General features: G+C 40.9%; 1 protein-coding gene and 1 long non-coding RNA gene across 7 annotated transcripts in view; one reads left to right on the forward strand and one right to left on the reverse strand.

Annotated features, from left to right (window-relative positions):
- Window positions 1-434: 434 nt before the first annotated feature.
- Window positions 435-14,053, reverse strand: SAR1A (secretion associated Ras related GTPase 1A). The gene is made up of 7 exons (XM_006078074.4): window positions 13,921-14,053; window positions 10,435-10,508; window positions 10,196-10,315; window positions 9,711-9,776; window positions 7,132-7,235; window positions 3,919-4,050; window positions 435-2,841 (listed from the first exon to the last, which is right to left on the reverse strand). The coding sequence occupies exons 2-7, from the start codon at window positions 10,490-10,492 to the stop codon at window positions 2,725-2,727; spliced, it is 597 nt and encodes a 198-aa protein (XP_006078136.1). The 5' UTR covers window positions 10,493-10,508; window positions 13,921-14,053; the 3' UTR covers window positions 435-2,724.
- A 110-nt stretch (window positions 14,054-14,163) lies between these two features.
- LOC112584689 overlaps window positions 14,164-17,594 on the forward strand; it is a 32,211-nt gene continuing 28,780 nt past the window's right edge. The window contains exons 1-2 of one of the 6 annotated variants that reach the window (XR_006641013.1): window positions 14,164-14,460; window positions 14,879-14,955. This is a non-coding gene — a long non-coding RNA (uncharacterized LOC112584689). The remainder of the gene's footprint in view (window positions 14,461-14,878; window positions 14,956-17,594) is intronic. The other 5 variants (XR_006641014.1, XR_006641015.1, XR_006641011.1 and 2 more) reach the window with 5 other exon arrangements.

Here is a 17,594-nt window from a genome sequence, read left to right on the forward strand (position 1 = left end):
ATTTTAGAACCTTATTTGGGTTTTTTAAAAGCAAAGCTTCCTACAAGCCTAGTAAATGCTCAAGCATAGGTTTCATTACTTTTCCTATTTTGCAAAATGTAACTTTTAACTGAATCTCTCCAATTTTATATCAAATGATAAAACACGGCTAAACTGAACCCAGCCCCTACTAGCATGTTAATATATGAGATTTTGTACAAAAAGTCTGCCATGTCCATCCAATTGCAGAAATAACCACCAATCCTGGGACCACCATTTGTTGCAAGGCTCACAAAACAGTACTCAATTTATTACTTGTAGTGGAATGTGTAAATTGGCCTGGTCTTTCCACACACTCACACCAGGCATCCCCTCATAAGCAAAATTTGTCTCTCTTACCTGTTGTATGTTCATACTCAGAACAAGCCAATGCCAAAAAGGAGCAAGAGAGAAAATTTGTTTTAACTTTTTATTAAAACGCTTAAGATACAGATTGACTCTCTTCTGTAAATGACTGTTTTATTTTTCCTGAAATAGGACATAAATGCACTCTGATAAAACAGAATGAAAAGTCTCAATTCATGGGAGTTCTTGTACAAAGCTCTGATCCTGTTAGGAGCCGAGCTCCTCACAGCAGCTTCTTTCCTCTATTTTATTATAGGAACTGTGTTTTCTGTGGGGCAAGAAACAGACAGGTGCCACTTGATTTTTCAATCCCAACTCTTTCTCCAGTGGCCAAAATAAACCACTTTCACAAAGAGCTGCCCTGTGTAGAATCCATAGTTTTCTAGCTTGCTAAAAATTGACTAGGGACAAATAGGAAAAAAAAAAAAAAAAGAAAACTAACACTGAAGCAATCACACCTCTCCTATCTCTGTATAGAGAAGTATGGGTTACCTTTAGCCAAAGGAAATCAAAAGTATGCAAGTTAACTACCTAGTTCATTCACCATTAGCTAGATTTGTTCACTTAAGGCTTTAACCCCTTTCCAAACCAGCTATGCTTGCTAATAAATGAAAAACTTGCTCTTCCCAGCTTTATGCTTCGTTGAGCCTCTGCATTTGGTACCTAGCCGTGAAAAAGTATGCTTTCCCAACAGGTCAGTACTGAAGACTAACAATGCAAAATCCAACTAAAGAAAAATACTCTCACCCCAGGAATGTGTCATCTACACTTTCCATGCTCTCACATTAAAAGCAAGAATCCACTGAATTTAGTTCAGTACTCTGCAAATAAGCCTCAACATCACAATTTTCAGTTCTGAGAAAAATACCTCTAATTTTTCATTAAAGAAGATATCCTTCCACATGAAGACCATCTCTTATCCCTTCATCCTTAACTACAAGGGTAAAACACTGGTTAAGATCATGAAAATCCAATTTCACACGTGACATTAGGAAAGTGGAATGCTATAAAAATAACCCTCATCACACCGCTGGGGACGCTGAGGCTTTTATACCGGGTGCTAACTGACAGGTGATGCTGGCTCAAAAGGAATAGCTCAACACACAGTTCTTGGATTAGAATTTCCCCAGGTTATTTCTGGCCTGGAGAAAGACAATTTCGTAACACCTCCCACCCACCCCCAAAATCTGGAGAAGTTACAGATGATAACCTTTAACACCAAAAAAAAATTGATAACCAATACAAAAAAACAGTTTATGAAGTCCAATAAAGAAACCAAATTCTGCAAGTGGAATAAATCGTTCCTAGATTCAAACAAATGCTACAATATCAGATGTCCAAGTTCTCAACTCACAGAATTAAGAGTTCTTAAGCTGTTAACTTTGTCCTGTGTGACTCTCCTATGGAGAAAAAAACTTCCCCTAGAATTTGCAAAAATGACTGAGACACACCTGTAGTATGTGACGACATGGGAGATGTTCTCAAATCTTTCATGAGGTGAAAGTCACTTTTTACAACTGAAAATGAAAAAGGTGCTACAGAAAGAAATGAAAGTTTAAAACTGCATAAAAGCAAAGACGGGCTGAAATTGGTAACTTATTGAGTAAAGACAGTAACAATAACCCAGGCTAGAACTAACTCCTCCGCAGTGACCCATCTGCTATCCACGCTGGGAGGAGACATGACCGGAGCCTGGCACGGTGGAAACCACCCTCAGTGGCGAGGCTGGAGTTCTGCTCTTCCCTAGTGCTCTGTGCACAGGGTGGTGCCACCTACTAAAGGCAGTCAGGGACACGGGGGAGCCTCTCTCACCGGCCTGCTGTTCACTTAACTGAGCTCTGGACTCCCAACGTGTATCTGTGCATAATTTTATGAAATATTTAAATGCCATTCACTAGATTAAAAAAAAAGAAAAGAAAACTCTGGACCAAGTATATTGTGAACTTAAAAAAAAAAAAATTATGAGGAGGGTCACCAATTACATTAACAACACTTTCTTTAAAAAATAGAATCACTTTCTTTTGAAATCAACCACAGTGGTGAGACGTGTTTTTCTTTCCAGGTGGCCCGTGATGGCACACAGCTCTACTCGACAAATCCTGCCACCTCCAAGTCCCGGGGTGCTGACCTGCACCAGCACGTGGGGCAGCATACCTCCCAACAGTGTGGAGAAGAGCACATGTCACCACTGGGCAATGAGAGAGCAGACAGAGACTCTTGGATTCTCAACGCCGGACACGGTCGGAGAGCTTTCCTTGTTCTATTAGAAAAGTTCATGAGGAAGCTGTGAATAGGATCAGTCCAGAGAAGTAAAACTCTTTTATTTCCACTGTCCAAACATCAGTCAATATACTGGGAGAGCCAGCGGAAGCCCTCGCCGTATCCTTGCCTCTTGAGCACACTGCACATGAACACTTCCATGGGGCGGGCATTCAGCTCCTTCAGGGTCACATTCCCCTAGGGGAGGCAAAACCAACATGTTAGCATTTCCATGTGGAAAAGCTTGCGAGGGTGATGACAAAAATCACTTTCTCCATCCGTCAGAAGCAAATCTGGGCAGGGATTAATTACAGAAATGTGGTCAAGGCCACTGGGGTTCATGCTTTCAGCAGAGTCCTACTCCCAGATTCTCTCACTGTGAAGCACCTTTGCTTTGAACACACGAACTGGTTCATCTGGAAAGCTATGGCAGCAAACCAAGAAAAGCATGTTCTTTTATGGACAAAAGAAGTCCAGCATTTCTTAGAAATAAGAACATTCTTATTAATCCAAGTATTCAGAAATATATACGAATGACAGGTTATGTCAAGAAAATTAAAAATTCAAGTGTGTGTAAAATGGAAAACTAAGTTAATGAAAAGAAGTATTTCTAGAAAGAACTATATAACCAAGAAGAGGCAAGACTAAGGAACCATGCAAAAAAAGGAAGTTACAGATTCCAGAAAAGCAATTTTTTTTAAAAATTAAATATACCAAACCTTATGCTGAAAAGACCAGGATGCCTATAAACTAGAGCTGATCTGGATTTTTCTCTCACAAGCATACTTTTCTGCAACAAGATTCTACTGATCTGGAAGATCTGTGTTCTATTCCTGGTTTTATCACTGACTTGCTGTGTAGACCTGAACCAATCCCTCTTAGTTTCCTCATCTCCAAACAGGGGTAACAGTCCTACCTTTCTCAGCAGGAGCACAGAGAATAACCCGGTACTCTGATTTCAGTGCTTAGAAAATGATATAAATGAGCACTCTTCATAACCTGAAATTTCCAGTCCAAAAAAATTTCTAGCTAAAGACTCTTTCAAATACCTGAAGAAAACTCTCATTAGAAAACATGGGAAGAAAGAAAAAAAAAAAAGAAAACATGGGAAGAAAGAACATGCTCCAGCCTTCAGTCTACAAATCACCTCTAGAAAAACAAATGTTAAGCCCAGTTACTTTTAAAAGACAAGTAAAATCTAGATTGCAAAACGTGAATGTTTCAAAAGCTGTGAGTTGCCTTTATAATGTATCTGCTGAAGATTTTTTCTCTTACCTTTCCTGTGGTCTGTCCATAAAGCCCAAATATCTCACGGAGTTTTTCTTCACTGATTGCATCTGTTCTGTCAATTTTGTTCCCCAAGATAAGGATTGGCACGTTGGATATTGTCTCATCTGTCATTAAAGCCTAAAGCCAAGATTTAAAAAAAGAGCTGGGTGAGGCATCTGTAAAAGCCCACCAGATAATGAAGATAATTTTGCCTTTAACTTGTCTACAAGGTACCAAATGCAGAGTGAAAATCTGATCATACTTATACTTGAGTGATTAAAAGTTAATCTTGACATTATATAACACCCTTATCTTTAGGCAAAAAGCCCCTAAAAATTACCTTGACATTAGTTTAAAATTCCCCAAAAGCTTCAAAACAATTATAATGTAAAGTTGTGTCTATTTGTAAAGCAGCAGAACCTTAACTCTGAGCTAAATCACTCAACCACAGACCATCCTCAGCTCTCCACTGAGCATTGTCCAGGAAGAACAAAGTTCTGGCTACAGAGCCTCAAAGATGACTACAGGAAACCCCAAGTATTTACTAGACGCCCCCTGTGCACAACATACTGTCCCCAACAATGACAGGAAGACAAAAGAAAGGGAAGACACATCCCTGGCTCAAGAAATCCTCACTCTGTGCTCGTCTCTCAATAAAGCTCGGCAAGTGGATGATCACCTGTCACAGTGAATAGGAAGAGAATACAAATACTAAAAGGCACTCAGGAAAATAAAACAGTGACATGGACTTAAGCAAAGTCTTAACAAAGATGTGGAAACTAAACTGGACTCTGAAGGAGGGGCAGGGTTTGGATAGGCAGAACCTGAAGAATGAAGAAGATAACCAATGGCTTTACAGTAGGAAGAGTTCATAAAAACATATGGAGTATCACCTGGCTGGATTAAAGCATTTATGTCGACGTGTCTTGACAGAGTAAATGAGTTGGGATGGTATGACAAATATTATGGTGCCAGTCTGAGAAGTTAGCTGCAATAGACCCTAAATCCAGGAATTATTAAATAGAATCTACACTTCCAGTTCAATGAATTCTCAAATAGTATCTATCTGTGGTGCTCAGGTAAGGGATGATGATCTAACCTAAGATAGCAGCACGTACTGAATAGTGCAGCAAGCATTCTGGAGAAAGATGTGAAGAGACTGATGTCTAAATGATAAGACAGACAACACAGGAGCCGAAGTTGGCAAAGATTTCAAGCCTAGGAATCTATTTCACTGACAGGAAGAGCTAGGAAAGGACGGCAGAATTAAAAGGATAAAGGGAAACCTACTATGAACATCTCAAGTACCAAGAAATGTTAGACAAAATCAGAGTAAGGAAGTTACTCATTCATTAAATAGTAACAAAGTGCATATATGCCCAAGGCTTTACTAGATATGCTGCTAAGTCACTTCAGTTGTGTCTGACTCTGTGCGACCCCATAGACGGCAGCCCACCAGGCTCCCCCGTCCCTGGGATTCTCCAGGCAAGAACACTGGAGTGGGTCACCATTTCCTTCTCCAATGCATGAAAGTGAAAAGGGAAAGTGAAGTCCTCAGTCGTGTCTGACTCTTTGCAACCCCATGGACTGCAGCCTACGAGGCTCCTCCGTCCATGGGATTTTCCAGGCCAGAGTACTGGAGTGGGTTGCCACTGTCTTCTCTCTACCTAGATATGGGGGTTTCACAAAGAAATAAGACAAGATCCCTACATCTAAGTTCCAGTGGGACAGACCTAATAAAATCAGTAAAAACAACAGATGCTGGTAAGATGGAGAGTCTAATAGTCTGAGAGGTCAGAGAAGGCTTCTCAGAAACAGTCATACCTGAATTGTGGGATCTCTTAAAGGACATTTAGATTTTTGCAAGCAAAAGCAGGTAAGGATCAGGTGAGAAAACCAGGAAGAGACAGTTACTTCTGAATAGACAGGTACTTCTGAATATTCAAGGGAGGGAAAGTTGTTATCTATGTTTGGAATGTAGTTCAAGGTAGGCAATAGAAAAGCTGGAGAAATAAACAGAACAAAGATTATGAAAGAACTTATGTGCTATGCAAAAGAGCTGTAGATTTTATCCCCAGACTGTTAAGAGATCTACTCAAGGCTATCAAGGAGGGCAAAGACAGGTAGTATGTGGCAGGGTGGTGGTGAAACCTCTAGTCATTCACCGCATGTACAGGTACAGGATGGTAAGACGAATAGTTCCATTCTGGGAGAACAGAATTGGTAGGCAGAGTTTCTAATAAGTAGCACTATGTATGAGGTTGGAGCTCAAGAGAGATTCAAATAACAGAAACCCATTTGGGGGTCACTGGCATGATGGGTTGCAGATGAAAGAATGGGAGAAGCCTGGACCAGCCTGGGAAAAAGTATAGACCCTGGGGAGCACCAAGATTTAAGGGCTAAGCAGGGGAACAGGTGCTTGTGCCAAGAGTCACAGAAGTATCAGCCAGAGAAAACACCAAAACCAAGAATGTAAAGGGGAGTTTACAGAGAGAATGATGAGTGCCAAAGGGTCAAGTAAGGGAAGGATCTTAAGACTACAGCTTCAGATTCAACAAACATACTTACACCAGAGAGAGGTTCAAATTGCCAGACACAAGAATGCAGAGAGTTATAAATCAAAGAGAAAGAAGAGGCAGAGTGACATAGTATGGATTACAAAGGCAATGTTACAGAAATGATCAAGACAAGAAAAATGCCATGTTGAAAAAGGAAAAAATCCGACATGAATCCTAGTTAGTATCAAACAATGCGTGTGACCAAAACTGAAGACAGAACAGCCTGTTAAGGTCTAGGAAGTCACTCAGTGCCAAAGGTTGGGCAGGTACAACCTGAGAATACAGATTCAAAAACACAAAGAATTCTAATACCTCCTTTAAGGTTTCACTATGCCAACACATCATAAAGAGTGAACATACGTGATGCATGAAAGGCAAAGACATTAATTATGCTGGGAAAACAGGCATTAACTGCAGAATGTCCTGAGCAAACGGCACGTAGAATCACCCTGTGATAAATTTAAGCAAAGTTAATTTACTTGCGTTCAAGCCAAGATTCCTCAGAACATTGAAAAATAATGTTTTTGATTTTAAAATACTTTCTTCTTGTAGCTAGGACTTTTACCAAATGTTAACTGGAATGATTAAGTACTGGCACTACTAAGTTGTATTTCTTAAAAGAAACAGAGGCCAAGAAAAGAAAAAGAAAATATAAACATACATTAAGCTCAACTTTGGATTCCATAAGTCGAGGATGATCTGCACAGTCCACCAGAAAGACAATCCCATTAATTGCTGGGAGGTAATTTTTCCAAACCCGACGTGCTAAAAGACAAAGTTTGCAGTTGCATCAATTTAAAAACATATATGCTGAATATGAATAACCTAATGGTCTATGAAGTAAGCAAATTCTGGCCAGGTTTCAATAGCATTAAACTCTGTACAGATTCTCCAAATCCTAGCCAGTATTAAGTCAGAACAGAGGACGAATAAACTGATGGTCTGTGAACTGAATCTGATTTATTTAAATACTCAAATCAGGGTTTTCTGCCTCATTTTCTGAAAAAGTACAACATCTGGCAATCCCATGCCTATCAGTCCACACATACTGGGTGGATAATAATCAGCAGGAGTGAGTGGTGGCTGCCCCTTTACATGCGGCTTCAGTTCTTGTCTGTCAAAGTTTCCACCACTTCCTACTGTCTCACTCCCGATTTCACTCACTTAAATGACCTACCTCACCCCGGAACCATTTTAGTTTGCAACTTCTGAGTTACAGTATCAGGATGCAAATTATTTATCCATATAACTGTAGTCCCAAGTTAGTTCCTAACTAACCAATTTGTAAGCGTACTGACACTTTCATCCACTCAGCCCACAGGGAGACAGGGCTTGCCAGGTGCTTGACGTTTCCAGCCAGTTACCTCAGTCTCCTAATTTAACCCAGTGTGCCTTATAAATTTCAATTTTTGGTTTATAACATGATGCGGCAATCATCTGGGAAGCAATGCTTTAATTGTATTATAATTTCTAAGCCATTCATTTCTATGGGCTGATTAAGGAAGCATTTCTACATCAAACATTTAACAGTGGTCACCTCTGAAGAGTGAGACTGGGAAGGAGAAGTTGGTGGAATTTCACTTTTACCTTTCAGATTTGTATACTCATCATATACTGAATTTGCTACATTAATCCTGGACTACTTTTTAAGTTAAATTTTTAAGTTATACCAAAAAAACAAAAACAGAAAAACCCTCCACACAAACAGCATCTCAGTAATTTGTGTAAAATGTAGCAAGGTTATTATGGAAAAAAATGTTTCTGTTAAGTAAATTTTCCTCAAACAAAACTATGGACAAATCTTTCTTTATAATGGGGTTATATTCCAATAAATCTATTTTAAGTTGAAAATCTAAGTCAAAATGTATTTGATAAACATTCCAAATATAGCTTAACCTAGCCTACCTTAAAAGTGCTCAGAACACTTATATCAGCTTATAGTTGGGCAAAATCATCTAACACAAAGCCTATTTTATAATGTTTTGACTCTCTCATGTAATTCATTGAATACTGTATGTTTGTATGAAATGCTGTATGGAAAAAAGCATGGTGCATGGGCACAGAATGATTTCAAGTGTATCAGTTGTTTACTCTCGGGATCTCATGGCTGACTGGGAGCTGCCGGGCATGACGAAAGGCTGTTTTATCGTAAAGTCAAAAATCTTAAGTTAAATCATTGTTAAGTTGGAGACCATCTGTACATAAATGCATTTCCTTTTCTACTCCTATCAAAACCTGAAAGCTAAATTTATCACACCAAATAATATACAATTCCCAATTCAGGTATCTAAAAACACCTCCTCCTTCTGCATTCTCCAGATGGTCTCAGTTCAGCTTACAACTATTTTATCTCTGAATTTAAATCCATAAGTGGTTACAGATACTTCTGAAAGAAGCAGAAAAGATACCATGCACCGTTCTCTACCCGAATGAAAATGATACAAGCTTATTATAGGAAAAAAGGAAACAAGGTCATCTGTAGCCCTCCATCAATACATAGCCACTGCTGATGCTTCTGTACATGTTCTATCAGTCATGTTTTTGTATAGGTATTTTATGTGCTGATGATCATTTTACATATATGATTTTGTAGGATATAAATATTACATGAATAAAGTAAATGTAATGTTAATGAAATCACTGACTATAAAGTCATGCCAAATGTAAAGTGGGCATCCATCAGATAAAGATGCCCCAAATTCTGCATAAACACCAGATAGGAATCTGGGAACCAAGCAGACATAGGCTGAGTAAGGCACAAAGCACTGAGGAGAACAACAAGGCAGAAGAAAATGTTCCACCAACTGCCCCAAATGGGGAGAATACACAAAATATCAGTTCAGATCAAAGTGATCACAAATAGTCCTCACTCTACGATCTTTGCAACTCTTGACAAATTTAAAATGACTTAAAATTACAAATAATTTCCTACATACACTCCACTGAATAAATGATAAAAAAGAGACATGATTAAATTCAACATGTGATACTGTACTGGATCTTGTTTAAGAGAGGAAAAATGTTTAAAGGGGCTTACCAGAACAAATGACCAAAAAAGGCAGTATACACTATAGAGTAGGTAAATGAAACTTTCTGGGTTTGACAATTATTATGATTACGTAAGGGAATATTCATGTTATTAGAAAGCAATTTAAAAGGTATATATGAGACTCTGCTTTGAAAAGGGGGAACAAAATGATCCAGAAGCCAACATCACCCTTCCACTGAATCATCTCTTACCTTGCTCATGCCCACCAAGATCAAAAGTTGTAAAAGTCATTCCAGCAATTGTCAGCTCTTCTGATGCTGAAAAATAAAGGAAATAAACTTCTCCATCCAACAAGGCCAAGCTACCAAAATTATAATCCAATATAAACGTAAAACCTAATGAAGCTTTCACTTTGTAAAGAAAAGGATACAAGGGTGAAAATACCCTTCAATTATTTAAAAAAGCCAAGTCTCTTTTTCTCCAAAGTGCTTGCTACTCCTTAGAAGTAGATATGGGAGATGTGTCCCATGGCAGGACTAGTGAGAACAGATAGTGACAAAGTTCCAGAGGTCTTTAGATTCATGGGTATTTGACTTGAGTGTGTCCTATAGAGAATTGTTTGTCAAGTCTTTTGGGGCTTCAGTAAATGAAAGAACTGCATCATTTGGAGATCCATCCTCCAACCCTGACATTGACCCTCAAATAACAAAAGGTCACCAGGTATTTTCAAACCTACTTGGATGTAATGTTGGAACATGCTGGCCCAGTCTGTCATCTTTGAGCATGTGTAGAAGAGTGGTTTTGCCTGCATTGTCCAAACCCAAGAATACAAGTTTTCCAGATTTCTTGTAGAGTCCTAAAAAAGAAAATAATAATAGCATAATTAGCTCCTACACAGAAAAAATCTACCTATATTTAAATTGTTTCAGGAAATGGGCAGCATTTGAAATGTGTATTTTAAGGAAATGGCTTTACCTAGGAACTGGAGCACACTGCTGAAGCCATTGTAGATCCACTCAAAGATGAAAGACATTATTAATGCTTACTCCCTGTATAAAATAGGAAAGCAGCAAACATTAGCCTTCTGAATGCTGGTACATTTCTGGAGACGTTAACTCTCATTTGCTGGCCCTCATGCGTGGTTACAACCCCATGTTTTTGGACCTAAAAAATCAGAGGATTTTGCACCCTGGAGGGAAGTCTCTGGGGTACTCAGATCTGCATAAACTCCTGATTTCCTATCACTTTCCAATCTACGGTACTCAGAGGACCAGTCGTTAAAGATACACTTTCCTCTTTCACTGTATGACTCACTTCTCCAGGCACCTGCTCATTCACATTCCCTAGATACACCACAGCTATCTACCAGTTAACAAAACTTCTAGGAAATCACCCTCATCAATAATCTGGATCAAAATGTCACACTGATGTGCTAACTAGAAAACAAGAATAAAAGGCATATTAACCTGAATGAAAAGCATATTAACCCATTCTTGTAAACAACTCTAAAAAACAAGCTTGCTAAAATCCTACTAGCTGGCACAATTTGCACTGCTCCATTTACCAGTTCTATCTCTTCTTTAACAGTATTGTTTAACCTCTTTTATAGATGTGTCTCAAGTTAGAAAAAGATGATAGCACTACGTTGGAGAGCCATGAAGAGATAAGAGAGTCCAGTCATAATGTGAATAATTAAGACCCACCTAACCCATTTTACAAATATGGACTTTCTTAAAATAAGAAAATGCATTCAGGACATAGAGGTAGGTTCCTACCCAAGTACATACCTCAATACTGATATTAACATCACTTTTTCTACTGTTTCCCATAAGCCTAGACAAAACAAAAGATGACCCAAAGCTACTAAAAGGTATACATATACTGGGAATAAGCAAGAGGACCTCTAAATGTAACAGTAATAGAATCTAGAGCCAATGGTGGGTGTTTAGTTTTCTCAGAATCAGCATTTCCTGATCACACTGAATTTTTGCCTCAGCACCTCAGATTTGGTGCAGAGAAAAGAATGATCCCCCACTTTCACTCCTTTCCAACAGCAAGAACACGTGAACGCAAGGCTTTATACTAGATGCGGCCAATTGTTATCAAACAAATTTCCTGAAGTTTTATTTTTTTAAAAAAGTAAAGGTTTACTATAAAAGGGTTAGCTACAAAAACCCTACCTATATTCATTTAAAGAATGAGACAGTATATGTTAATTTTCTTTTTCATCCAATTACTGTTTTTGTTTTGGTTTGGTTTTATCAGGCCTGTGGCCTGACCTGTAAACTTTCAGGACTGCTTAGTGCTTATCTTCTATGGCTTACTATAGGTGGGTCAAAAGAAGCTTGGGAGTTTGGGTGGGGGTGGAGACTGAGGGAAAAGCTTTTATACAAAGATACTAAATAAGATTTTTTTTGCCTTCTTCAACAACATCAAAATATATTTTGGTAGAAAAACCAAATTTAGTATGTTAAATAATAGTTGTGTCTGGAAACTTAGTCTCTAAGAAGTCCAATGACTTAAATACACTTACAAAGTTCCTGTGCTTAAGTTTCCACTGTTGGTAAGTAAAAGAACAATGTGCCTCTCCTCAGCAATCCTACCAAACCAGTCATCCTTCCCTATTTTCTTTCTCTACCACTTGAAGTCTCACCTTTAGAAAGCACGTCTCATTAAGGTCACTCCCACTGATTTCAACTTTAAAACCCAACACATATATTCATTTGTACTACACTGGTTTGCAGTCAGTACTTTATAGACATTTTGTAAAGTTTCACCACATCATTATAGAAATGTTCCCAACTAGATAAATTCTCTGGAGGTGACAGAATGGCAGAAAATCCCATTTTAAGGAATGTTTCATAATTAACTGAACTACTTTAACTCTCCAGTTTATTTTCCCTTGATCTCCCTGTTTGAAAAATCCTATAATTCTTCCCTCCAAAATGAAGGTGATGTTAAAAAATAATAAAACCTGTTATTGGACCCAAAGAACCTCACAATAGTGCTACCCAAAGAGGAAATGGCTCTGATGGTGCCTCCATCCTTGAGATCTTAGGCTTTGCACCGAGTGAGTAGTTTTTCAGTTTCTAAGGTGCCTGTACACACATCTCATTTCAGCCTCACACTAACCCTAGGAGGTAGGGATCCCCGGCTTCATTTAACAAGATGAGGGCGCTGATGGTCCCAGATTAGTTAGCTTAACCAAGAGAGCTCAGCTGAAAAGGGAACAACGCAAAGACTCAAACCCTCCTCTTTTAATGCGAAAGTCAAAGCCCTTCCTTTTAATATCACATAAAATTCCAATGCAAATCACAAAACTGCTTTAAAAAAAAAAACTTTCTTAAACCACCAATTACAACTATGATAATCCAATGTTTTCATCCTTATAACTCATCACAACTTTTAAACCATAAGTTAAATAACTAGCACTTTATTTCTTTTCTAGCCTTGACCCACTTTAAAATCCTTATGGCATCTTATGGCAAATTAGCTTAAGGGCTCTAACTACCAACAAAAGCATTGCCAACGTACCTAAAATTTGCAAATTTAAGGACGGATGATTCAAATAAAGAGCACGAGACTGACGATCAGTCAATAAAAAAGCTATGCATCACTTATATTGCACATACTCGTTACTTATATATGCTCCGAGCAACTTGAAGACACTATTTCAGACAGATTTGGGATGGCAAGCAGCTGGCTTTTGGCTAGGAAACTCTGCTTAGCTGCAGGGTAAATGTCAAAGGGCAGCCCCATTGCAAAACTCTGTAAAGCCCCGTTACAACCTAAACAGATGTACCGAAATAAAAGAGAAAAGACAAGAACAAGGGGGAACACTAACCGAGATTTTTTTCCCATGCACTGAAGAGAGGGAAAAGGAGGGAGGCGGAAGAAGAAAACACGGGGTTCAACCCAGGACAGCAGATGATAATACAAGTGTGGCTGAAGTGGGGGTGGGGAGAGCCCTGGACTAGGAGCCAGGACATCTAATTCGAACGGTCACACTTGCTATTTGCGGGGTTTTGAGCAATTCACTATGCCTCTACAGGCCTTAATCTCTGTAAAAAAAAAAAAAAAAAAAAAAAAAAGGATAATTATCAAGGACTTCAATCCACCCCACCGAGGGCTGAGAATCATCCGAGACAGGGGATGTGAAGCCGATTCGTAAACCCGGACCCACAGTAAAGACAGGTAAACTGGTATCCTGCCCAACAGCTGCCAAGACCCCCGAGTGAAATGCGGATGGACCCGATACCCGTGAGGCCGGCAGGGAACCAAGCAGACCGGGCCAAGCCGGCCCGTCCCCGCCCAGAACAAGCCCCGCGGCCCCACAGAACCGCCTGCGTGTCACTTCCTCCCCCAACCTCGCCTGCGCCGGCCTCCACCCAGACCCTCCCTGCCCACCACCTTCGCGCCTCCGGCCCCAGCTCCCTCCTTCGCCGAGGCCCCCTGACTCACGGCCCAAGGGGTTCCTCCGGCGGCAGCAAGCGGCTTGGACCCTCCCTCAGAGCACAGAGCCCAGCAGCACCCGGGACCGCCAGCTACTCGCCGGATATACGTAACACCCCCCACCCCGGAACTTCCGGGCGCGCGCTCGTCCCCACCCCTTCGTAGCGTCACGGCGCGTGGCCATCTGGTGCCGCCCTACCAGCGACTGGGGCCGCGGAGGGGTGGGCCTCGGCGTGACGAATCGCTCTGGGGCGGGCTCTACCTCTCGTAGGGAGCTCGGGATGCGCGAGACGTGGCAGCGCTGCAGCCCAATGGGTGGAGTAGGGTTCTGGAGTCTAGCAGCGGAACTAGGCGCTCGATCTCGCGGCTTCAGATACGAGTGCGTGTTTTTCTAGCCGCTCGGGGAAAGTCAGAAAGTGGCGACCAGCGGGGTAGGTAGGTTCTCGGAAGGAAGAGTTGACCTGAGAGCCCTCGACCTAAGATGGATTTCCGTAAGCTTCAGCGTTGTGTCACAGTGCCCCTGGGATAACCTGTTTTCTAGAAGAACAGGTAATACTCACTGAGTACTCAAGTTCCTGTTCACTGAGTACTTTGCATGCCTCATCTCATTTGACCCTCGTCACAGCCCTGTGAAGCCGATACTATTGTTATCCTCAGTTTACAAATGAGAGAATCAAAGTTCGTAATACTCTGGTAACCAAACCCAAGTTCATACCCTAGTGAAGTGAAGTCGCTCAGTCGTGTCCGACTCTTTGCGACCCCTTGGACTGTAGCCTATCAGGCTCCTCCGTCCATGGGATTCTCCAGGCAAGAATACTGGAGTGGGTTGCCATTTCCTTCTCCAGGAAGTGGCAAAGCACTTCCGAACCAAAACATTGGTTCCTGTTATACTGTCATTCACCTGCATTTCCCCATTTAATTATGAGGACAGCCCTATGAGATTGGTGTTATTGCTCTCATCTTACAGGTAAGAAAATTGAGTCATATGGAAAGATGAATGATGCTTTTGGATGAGAAGATGCAATATAACGATCTCAATTTTCTGTAAGTAAAATTACAAATTTAACATAATTCTTACAAAAGTACAAATAGGATTAATTAAACTCCCTGTTTGTTCCTAAAATTCAAATGGAAAAATAAGAATAGTCAGAAAACAGTCTGTGAAAAAGAACGTGGAGGGGGATCTAGCACTCAGATACTAAAACATTATCAGTTCAGTCGCTCAGTCGTGTCCGACTCTTTTCGACCCCATGGACTGCAGCACGCCAGGCTTCCCTGTCCATCATCAACTCCTGGAGCCACTCAGACTCATGTCCATCACGTCTGTGATGCCATCCAACCATCTCAGATTCTGTCATCCCCTTCTCCTCCCTCCTTCAATCTTTCCCAGCATCAGGGTCTTTTCCAATGAGTCACTTCTTCGCATCAGGTGGCCAAAGTATTGGAGCTTCAGCTTCAGCATCAGTCCTTCCAATGAATATTCAGGACTGACTTCCTTTAGGATGGACTGGTTGGATCTCCTTGCAGTCCAAGGAACTCTCAAGAGTCTTCTCCAACACCACAGTTCAAAAGCATCAATTCTTCTGTGCTCAGCTTTCTTTATAGCCTCAACTCTTTATAGTCTCAACTCTCCTGAAATAGAGAAGGTCTTTCTGTTTGTGACTGAAAATCCAGAAGCCATAAAAGATTGATAAATTCAACCACAGAAAAATTAAAATACCTTGTATGGCAAAATAGCAATAATGATGATACCATAAACTCAAAAGATTGATAATAAGTTGAGAAAAAAATACATGTAATCTCATCATTGTTGTTGCTGTTAGTCACCTAATCATGTCTGACTTTTTTGTGACCCCAGGGACTATAGCCTGCCAGGCTCCTCTGTCCATGGTATTACCCAGCAAGAATATTGGGGTGGGTTGCCATTTCCTTCTCCAGGGGATCTTCCTCACCCAGGGATCAAACCTGCTTCTCCTGAATTGGCAGGTGGATTCTTTACCACTGAGCCACCAGGAAAGCTGTAATTACATCATAGGCAAGTGAAAATTTTATATGAAAAAGATTTTCTAAAAAAATAGGTAAGGAGAGAATCAGATGATTACCAGGGAAGGAAGTGTAAATGGCTCTTAATCATAATAAACTCACAATAAAAATACAGGTTACAGAAAGTAAAAAAAGTTAATAAATTTAAAACTCAGTGAGATGCCATTTATTTAACTTATATGCAAAGTACATCATACGAAATGCTGGGCTGGATGAAGCACAAGCTGGAATCAAGATTGCTGGGAGAAATATCAATAACTTCAGATATGCAGATGACACCACCCTTATGGCAGAAAGTGAAGAGGAACTACAGAGGCGCCTGATAAAAGTGAAAGAGGAGAGTGAAAAAGTTGGCTTAAAACTCAACATTCAAAAGACTAAGATCATGGCATCCAGTCCCATCACTTCATGGCAAATAGATGGGGAAACAATGGAAACAGTGAGAGACTTTATTTTCTTGGGCTCTAAAATCACTGCAGATGGTGGCTGCAGCCATGAAATAAAAGATGATTGCTCCTTGGGAAAAAAGCTATGATCAACCCAGACAGTGTTTTAAAAAGGAGAGACATTACTTTGCTGACAAAGGTCCGTCTAGTCAAAGCTATGGTTTTTCCAGTAGTCGTGTATGGATGTGAGAGTTGGACCATAAAGAAAGCTGAGTGCTGAAGAACTGATGCTTTTGAACTGTGGTGTTGGAGAAGACTCTTGAGAGTCCCTTGGACTGCAAAGAGATCCAACCAGTCCATCCTAAAGGAAATCAGTCCTGAATATTCATTGGAAGGACTGATGCTAAAGCTGAAGCTCCAATACTTTGGCCACCTGATGTGAAAAGCTGACTCATTGGAAAAGACCCTGATGCTGGGAAAGATTGAAGGCAGGAGGAGAAGGGGATGACAGAGGATGAGATGGTTGGATGGCATCACTAACTCGATGGACATGAGTTTGAACAAGCTCTGGGAGTTGGTGATGTACAGGGAAACCTGGTGTGCTGCAGTCCATGGGGTTGCAAAGAGTCGAACATGACTGTGCGACTGAACTGACTGACTGAGATAATATCTTCATTCAGGTTGGTCAATGTCAGCCTGTTTACTGGTGGCGAAGCTATCGTCAAGGACTGCTTCTGCTGCTAAGTCGTTTCAGTCGTGTCCGACTCTGTGTGACCCCATAGACAGCAGCCCACCAGGTACCACCGTCCTTGGGAATCTCCAGGCAAGAACACTGGAGTGGGTTGCCATTTCCTTCTCCAATGCATGAAAGTGAAAAGTGAAAGTGAAGTCGCTCAGTCATGTCCGACTCCTAGCAACCCCATGGACTGCAGCCTACCAGGCTCCTCCGTCCATGGGATTTTCCAGGCAAGAGTACTGGAGTGGGGTGCTATTGCCTTCTCCATTGTCAAGGAAGGCCCCACCAAAATGCCATTTGAAAAGAACCTGAAAGACATCTGGGGGTGAACTGTTCCAGGCTAACAGCAGAGCATGTGCAGAGGCCCCAAAGAGGAGTGTGCATGGCAGGTTCCAGGAACAGCTGGGAGGCCAGCATAGCCAGGCAGGGTGTCAAGGGAAATTGTAGCAGGAGATGAGGTGATAAAAGTGCGGGGCAGACGGTTTAAGAATTGGGAATGTTCTGAGACTACCTAAGGA

Source organism: Bubalus bubalis, chromosome 4 (genome assembly GCF_019923935.1).
Source record: "Bubalus bubalis isolate 160015118507 breed Murrah chromosome 4, NDDB_SH_1, whole genome shotgun sequence".
NCBI lineage: Eukaryota > Metazoa > Chordata > Mammalia > Artiodactyla > Bovidae > Bubalus > Bubalus bubalis.